We start from the raw sequence: 8,148 nt of genomic DNA on the forward strand, positions 1-8,148 counted from the left end.
GCTCCCCCAAAACCGCTACCTTTAGCTACCTAGCTACCTGCACGCGCCAACAGTGACACAATCGCGCTGTCCCCACCTCTGCGCTCCATTCAACCATCTGCTCTCTTTTTACTGTATTTCCACTGGTTACGTAGCGTACTGTCCCCCGTCTTTTTGGAGAATACTGCTCCGACGTAGGTGCCAAGTAAAAAAAATGCGCCCACCGTGTGCTCAGGTCCGCGTGCTTTCGCAGAGCCCTGCGGGACTCTATTGAGCCCTGAGGCCGAGCCTCCTTCAGCTACCTGGAGTTGGCATGTTGTCAGAGCCACAGTAATAAACATGAAACGAGCGGGTTTAACCAAAAATGGTTAGCTGAGCCGAAATTCAGCAGGTGGCTTTACAACACAGAATATGGTAAGCATGTTTTGTGCTTGGTGAAAATATTATCCTTGTTTAACAGTAAAATGATGCTATTATATTCAGCATTAGAAATGCACAGTACAGCATCTCTCTATTTTTCAGAGTTCTCTGTTGTTATTCATTGGCCTGGAAGTGAGACGTGTATTGGTGCTTTGTTTGCACTTTTTCATTTATGTTAATTTAATTTATTTGTAAATGTGACTTAAATTAGGATTTAAATTGGGTGCAATCAATTAGTATTTATTTTAATTGTATTTTTGTTTAAAAATGTATTTCAAAAGTGCCTTTTTGTAAAACTGTAGTTGTGTAAATATTTGGCACAAATATCTTACAATATCAAATAATTAATAGCCATATTTTCAACTTTCTGTCAACTTTAATCATTTTTTTACTAAATCATGGTCAGCTGGCGGTTGGTTGGCGGTTGGCTGGTGGTTGGCTGGCGATCGGCCACCTTCCACTGGGCTTAGCTTCTTTTCTGGGGGAAACCCTGCTTTTGATCACACCCCTTCAGGTTACACTGTTGTTACCTACATGGGCATTGAAGTCTCCCAGCTGAATGATAAAATCCCCAGCAGGAGCACCTTTCAGCACCACTGCTAAGGACTTCAATGTCCCTTTTCCACTGGCTCTACTACAGAAGCCCCGCTCTACTCAGCCCTGCTAAACTCGGCTCTATAAAAAATGCATCGTGTTTCCACCGGCCAGTTCGCCTCCTTGTGTTGCGGGGGTGGGGGGTGAGTGTGTGCTGCCGAAACTTGGCGTCATTTGTGGAGACAATGGAAGCGCTATGGACAACTTTGGCCCTGTGTTGTTGCTGCTCTTTGAAGTTATGGGGATTCTCCTGAGACTTCAGGAAGAGAAGCGCAGTGGAATAAATGCTCTGGATGCTGCGATTGTTGCGCAGAGTAGGACAGCTGTTATCCGACGGAGATTACAGGCTTTACAGCACCTTCAGATGGGGGACAGACAGCATAAACGTTGCTGGGTAAGCTAATGCTGTTGTTTATATTCTTATTACTTCGCTACCGTTGTTTTCTTTGCTCTTTATGCTTGCATCTGGCCACACCTATGACCAATGAGTGAACAGAGGCCCTACTCCAAAGCAGGGACTTGAAAAAATGCCGGTGGAAATGCGCGCAAAGCAAGCCGAGTAGAGTGGAGCCGGGACCTTTAGAGCCGATGGGAAAAGGGGCACAAGAAGGCTAGGTACTCTGAATTGAAGTTTGGAGCATTGGCACAAACAACAATCAGAGCCCGTTTCCCTACCTAAGGTGCAGGAAAGCTACCCTCTCATCAGCCGGGAAAGCTCCATCGCACAGCCGCCAAGCCTATGGGGCTGTAAGGAGCCTTACACCAGCCTGGCGTCTCTCACCATGGACAACTCCAGAATGGAATAAGGTCGAGACTGGTTCCAGAACCCACGCTGTGTCAGTACCTCTCAACCTCACGCACAAGCAAGGGACATTAATCTCCTTATTGTATTCTGTCCATACAAGTGTTTTGAATCACTCTTTGTCTGGGCTGTCACCTAGGACCAATCTACCTTGCGAGACCCTACTGGGGACAATTGCCCCCAACAGAATAGCCCTAAGGATCATTCAAGCACACAAACTCCATCCCAATAAGGTTGCGATTCACAAAGGAATCGCTTCCTTATGTTTTATATTTTTCAAAATATTTTAAAAAAATCATAGCACCCATCTCCCAAATGAGCCAATTGTTATGATATATAAACAGCTAAAATAGCACAAAGTATGCAGAAGAAAATAGTGTGATAGTAATTACTTGACTGTAAAACAGTATAACAGTTTCTTATACATTCTCTTGTTTTTCAGATTATTCCACCTGAAGGCTGGAAACCCAGGAAGACCTATGATGACATGGACGATCTGGTGATTCCTGCGCCTATTCAGCAGGTGGTTACAGGCCAGTCAGGATTATTCACACAGTACAACATCCAGAAGAAACCAATGACGGTTCAGGAGTTCCGCAAAACCTCCAACTTAGACAAGTATGTTTCTGTAATCACGCTATTTTTCACTTTGTTTTTTAAGTGGTTGTCTGAATGGGGTTTTTTTTCTTTAGAGTTTGAATTGTTTTTGTTTGTTTGTTTGTTTTTCTGAATATTATGAACTGTAGGTTTTGCAGTCCCATATATGTGGATTTTGATGAGTTGGAGAGGAAGTTTTGGAAGAACCTGACCTTTAACCCTCCACTGTATGGGGCTGATGTCAGTGGGACACTGTATGATCCAGTAAGTGGTATTAAGCTAAGAAATATAAAGCTAACAGTACATCTTTTCATTGAATTAAAACATTAAATGTGTCCACAATGTCTTGTAGTGTCTTTTTTGTGATCGGTTTGAGGTGTGTTTAGATCTGCAGTTTCCTCTGAATTATTTTTTTCCAGGATGTGACTGAATGGAACATCAGTCATCTTAACACCATCCTAGACACTGTGGAGAGCGAGAGTGGCATCAAGATAAAAGGAGTCAACAGACCCTATCTCTACTTTGGGATGTGGAAGAGTGCTTTTGCATGGCACACAGAGGATATGGATCTGTACAGAATCAACTACCTGCACTATGGAGAACCAAAGTCATGGTACAGTCACTGACAGGTCCTTCCACCGCATGGATGAAATGGGTCACCCTGTCAAACATTAGCAGTTTTTGTTCATCATCAGTGACCTGACATGTTTTTAGTTTTAGTGAAATGCATGTGAGAACTTGGCTGTGACTGTTTGAGACCAGTTGGTGGTGCAAAATAATACCCTTTAAGAATAAAGATGGACAGATCTGGACCAGTTTTAATAACTTATTTATCATCAGCATTGTTTTTAAACTTGGACATTCAGGGCTGCAGTCTCAGATATTTTCTGCCAGAGGAGAGCTGTAGTGCAGATGTTAAATTACATCTCTTGCATTTTTGAGACGGGCTCAGGATCCCTGCAACAAAATTGAAAGGGTTTAGGACACCCAGAACAAAATCAAGAACGGTTCAAGACACCTGCAAAAAAGGGTATGAGACGCCTGCAACAAAATTTGGCAAAAAGAATTACAGAACAGAGGGCTTATCTCTCTGGATGACTAGCCTATTGTAGTGGTGGAGAATTCAACAAGACTGCAGCTTCAAATTCACCCTTTTTCTTGCAATTTTGAGTCGCCAACTAGTCTTCAATAGTCACAGCCCTGTGAAATACTACCTTTTAATGTGCTTTCTAAATAAGCCTATAATTGAACTACTAGTTTAAAATACTTCCATACGACAGACATATTGGCACATAGCATGTTTTATAGAAGCAGTGTTATGGCATGGTTGCTGTAAAACAGTAGGTCAACAACAGAAATGGGGAGTTCTGGACATCCCTAGTTTCAAATATGAAATATAAACACCTATAAATTCATTTACACTGAAAGAGTAAAACATCAAATCCGCTAAACCAAAAAATGTTTTACTTTCAGCAAATTTGTATTCACATAAATTCACATCTATTTATTTTAAAACATGAAAATGTCATTTGCTTTGTTATTAATAGAATGGAATCTGATTCATCCAGATTGATTCAGATTAACTGAACATTTGAACAGAACAGTTTTTTGGTGTGTTCAGTTTCTTCACTTTGCTACTTTGCTACCTACTTAAATCATGTTTGATATAATTGTTTTTATATTTTGGTGTTCCTAAGGTATGTTGTGCCACCAGAACATGGGAAAAGACTGGAACGGCTTGCCAGAGGTATGTGATAACACCTTGCATTTTTGTAGAACAGATCTCACTTGCTCACATTTTATGAGTTTAATTTTAGACAGCCATCTAATGACATTTTGTTTTTAGAATGATTGTTGCTGCACATGTTGCAGTAGCTCTGGTTGTATTGTTTCACTTTGTGTTTTTCTGAAGTCTTTTAAACTGCACTTTTAGGAGTTGAATATTTGTTTGTTCTAAAACTTGTGTATTGTTAAGGAAGCATTTGACTGATCTGTGACTGTTGGAAACTAGTTTGTGAACAACTTTCTGAAAGGAGTTTTCTAAATTGTCTCAAAATGTTTCAGGAGGTTCTCAATCATCAGCACAGGAACTTGTGACAAAAAAATAAGTTGATGTCTAAAAAAACATGCTGATGATAAATAGTTATTAAAAAAACTAGTTCAACTCTGCTTCATTTCTAAAGTGTTCTCCAGTAATAATACATGTGGGGGCAGTTGCCAAGGTAGGGTAAAGTAGGGTCGAGGTGGGTATGGCGGGGCCAACAAAATAATGTGCATGGCCAAGAATACAGTTTTGCAATCCTTGCACACAAAAATATGTAAGTAAACTTTAAGTAAGTGAGCTTTATTTATATCACTTTTCACATGTTTAAAACCTATAAGATATAAAATCTACATAAAACACAAGAAATCAAACGGGAGCAAAGGATCAAATCTAAAACTGCAAGTTAAAACATAAAATCATACAGTCCATATCTAGGTAAAAGCCTGTCTTCAGCTTCTTTTTAAAAGAATCAACAGAATTGAGGTAAAGTAACGTTAAAGGCAACGCATTCTACAACCTGTGAGCCACAGCTTTACCAGATCTGTTTCCTCTGCTCTTAAAATGAGTCTGCGTCTCCATCGGCAGCTTTTGTCCAGAAGACTTTGGACTGTGAGGAGGGACATGGAGTTCTAAGTGGTCAGACATGTAAACTGGAGCTGGACCACAGAGGGCTCTAAAAGTCAGGAATAAACCTTTAAAATGGTAACTAGTATAAAGACATTAAGGCATGTGTAATGTGTCATATCTTTCTTGCGTTTGTTAAGTCTTCCAGCAGTGTTGAAGACTGATTGGAGAAAAACAAACAAATAAAAAAGATTGTTACAGCAGCTGAAGTGAAATCAAATAAAAGTGTGCGTGATCATCTCCAATTCAAGGGTGTTTGATATGGAGACATTTTTCAACTGAAAGAAGCAGTTTCTAACTAACTTATTAGAATGACGCTCCAAAGACAGCAGAGTCGAAGATAACGCCAAAGTTTCTAAGGCTTGGCTGGACAGATCAGCTCACTGCTCCATGTTGTGGCCTGATTTCAGAAATTCAACTTTCAGGGTCAATAATTAAGGTCTCAGTCTTTTGTGAGTTCAGCTGCAGGTAGTTATCACAAAGACAGTGTTTGTTGCTGGTTAGGCATTTGATTAAGGATGACAGCTGATATTCAGTGGACTTAACAGAGCAATAGAGCTGAATATCATCAGCGTAGAAATGAATGGAAACATGAGGAAATTGCCTAATTATTAACCAATTAATCTGACTGGATTCTTTGCAGGTTTTTTTCCAGGAAATGCTCAGAGCTGTGAAGTCTTCCTGCGCCACAAGATGACTTTAATTTCACCCTCAATCCTAAAAAAATATGGCGTTGAATTTCAGAAGGTAAGCCCTGTCTTACTTTGTATTAAAATAAAAATGAAAAAGGATCTAAGTGTTTTATCACCCTAAAACTAAGTTGGAGCAGTAATGTTTATGCCTGTGTCTTTCATTACAATCCCTTATTGATACATGAGATATTTTGTGAATAACAGATAGAGTGAATGCAAAGTTTTAAACGCAGATCTTGTGGGATCAGTTAGTGCTCAGATTATGAGTTAGAGATTACACTCAGCTATTACCACACCAAATTTTAGCTCAATATCTGTAAAATTGATTGAGTTATTATTTTGTTTGCTAAGATTGTTTTGTTGTGGCAGCCATCCTATATTGGGTTGACTCCAAAAGTTAATCAGTTGTAGATGTAGACCTAATGATTACTTTCTGAACAATTTATTAAAATGGGTCTAGTGCTTCATGAGACATTTTACTAATGGTACAGACAAACAAACACACACACAAAAGCTATAAAATTGTCACTTCATCTTCATCTTGGGTGGCAAGTGATAATGAAAGAGCAATGATTAGATGAGGAAAGTAAATAAAATATCAAGTCCAACTGTGAAACTGAAATTGCCTGCTTTTGTTGTTTCTTTTGATTCGTTTCTGTTAGGTGACTCAGGAAGTAGGGCAGTTCATTGTGACGTTTCCATTTGCCTATCACGCTGGTTTCAACCATGGCTTCAACTGTGCTGAGTCTACCAACTTTGCCACGCAGCGTTGGATTGATTATGGAAAACAGGCAAGAATGGTAGGCCAAATGGTTAATATGCATTGCTTTGGGTGTATATTGTTAACATATTATACTTGTATTGTTAACATATTATACTTGTAAGTAAATCATTTACAGGTCATCCATGGAAATGGATCATTTTGTTGCATCAGACATTAACTGTTTGGTTTATTGTGTGAATGCCGAATCAGCATTCACATTGTTTTTCTATTTATCTAACCCCCGTAAAAAGAGAATGCATGTGTGGATCGATTCAAATATCCACATAATTGATACCATAATTGGTACTAGACTGATACTAGAGTGATGGAACCCATACTTCAGTTTGTTTCTCTCATCTATGTTGTTCCTGTTCCAGAAGTACTATGAAAAGAAAAAACACGTTTTCTTAATATTTGGTTTCTGAACAAAAACCAAAACCATATTATAAAACATTAATTTTCCACCTTACACTAATTTATTTTTTTCTAATTCAGTAGTTACAGTGTATAGTATATGTTTTACTGTACTATAGTTACAGTATATACACTATGTTGCCAAAAGTATTTGCTCGCCCCCCTTCAGACGCATATAAACCTGAGTGACATCCAATTCTTAATTCATAGGGTTTAATATGATGTTGGCCACCCTTTGCAGCTATAACAGCTTCAGCTCTTCTGGGAACGCTTTCTACAAGGTTTAGGAGTGTTCATGGGAATATTTGACCATTCTTCCAGAATCACATTTATGAGGTCAGACACTGATGTTGGACGAGAAGGCCTGGATAGTGCACTCCTCTTTAATTCATACCAAAGGTGTTCACTTGGTTGAGGTCAGGACTCTGTACAGACTAGTCAAGTTCTTCCAAACCAAACTCGCTCATCCATGTCTTTATGGACCTTGCTTTGTGCCCTGGTGCGCTGTCCTGATGAAACGGGAAGGGGCCATCCTCAAACTGATCCCACAAAGTTGGGAGCATGGAATTGTCGAAAATGTCTTGGTATGGTGAAGCACTCAGAGTTACTTTCACTTGAACTAGGGGCCAAGCCCAGCTCCTGAAAAACAACACCACACCATAATCCCCCTTCACCAAACTTTACACTTGGCACAATGCAATCAGACAAGCACCGTTCTCCTGGCAAGCGCCAAACCCAGACTTGTCCATCAGATTGCAAGATGGAGAAGCGTGATTCGTCACTCCAGAGAATGCACCTCCACAGCTCTAGAGTTCGGTGGCGGCGTGCTTTACACTACTGCATCCGACGCTTTGCATTGCACTTGGTGATGTGGGGCTTGGATGCAGTTGCTCGACCATGGAAACCCATTTCAGGGTTTCACCCAGAAAAGAGGCTAAGCCCGGTGGTAGGTGGCCGATCCATGGCCGACCGCCGGCTGACCGTGATTTAGTAAAATAATGATTAAAGTTGACAGAAAGTAGAAAAAATGACTATTTCCATCCATCCATCCATTGTCTTCCGCTTATCCGGGGTCTGGTCGCGGGGGCAGCAGCCTAAGCAGGGAGATCCAGACTTCCCTCTCCCCAGCCACTTGGGCCAGCTCCTCCGGGGGAATCCCAAGGCGTTCCCAGGCCAGCCGAGAAACATAGTCCCTCCAGCGTGTCCTGGGTCTTCCTCT

The 8,148-nt window shown here is 40.5% G+C and overlaps 1 protein-coding gene across 3 annotated transcripts in view; it reads left to right on the forward strand.

The window, feature by feature from the left end:
* Positions 1–8,148, forward strand: part of LOC108248745 (lysine-specific demethylase 4A) — a 55,976-nt gene that overhangs the window by 2,795 nt on the left and 45,033 nt on the right. For all 3 annotated transcript variants that reach the window (XR_005232778.1, XM_037974013.1, XM_037974014.1), the window contains exons 3-8: positions 2,238–2,413; positions 2,542–2,656; positions 2,812–3,005; positions 4,090–4,139; positions 5,704–5,807; positions 6,415–6,552. Coding sequence is in view for 2 of the 3 variants with exons in the window: in XM_037974013.1 (XP_037829941.1) it covers positions 2,238–2,413; positions 2,542–2,656; positions 2,812–3,005; positions 4,090–4,139; positions 5,704–5,807; positions 6,415–6,552 (777 nt within the window). In the remaining variant the exon portion in view is untranslated. The remainder of the gene's footprint in view (positions 1–2,237; positions 2,414–2,541; positions 2,657–2,811; positions 3,006–4,089; positions 4,140–5,703; positions 5,808–6,414; positions 6,553–8,148) is intronic.

This window comes from Kryptolebias marmoratus, linkage group LG24, assembly GCF_001649575.2.
Source record: "Kryptolebias marmoratus isolate JLee-2015 linkage group LG24, ASM164957v2, whole genome shotgun sequence".
In the NCBI taxonomy this organism is placed as follows: domain Eukaryota; kingdom Metazoa; phylum Chordata; class Actinopteri; order Cyprinodontiformes; family Rivulidae; genus Kryptolebias; species Kryptolebias marmoratus.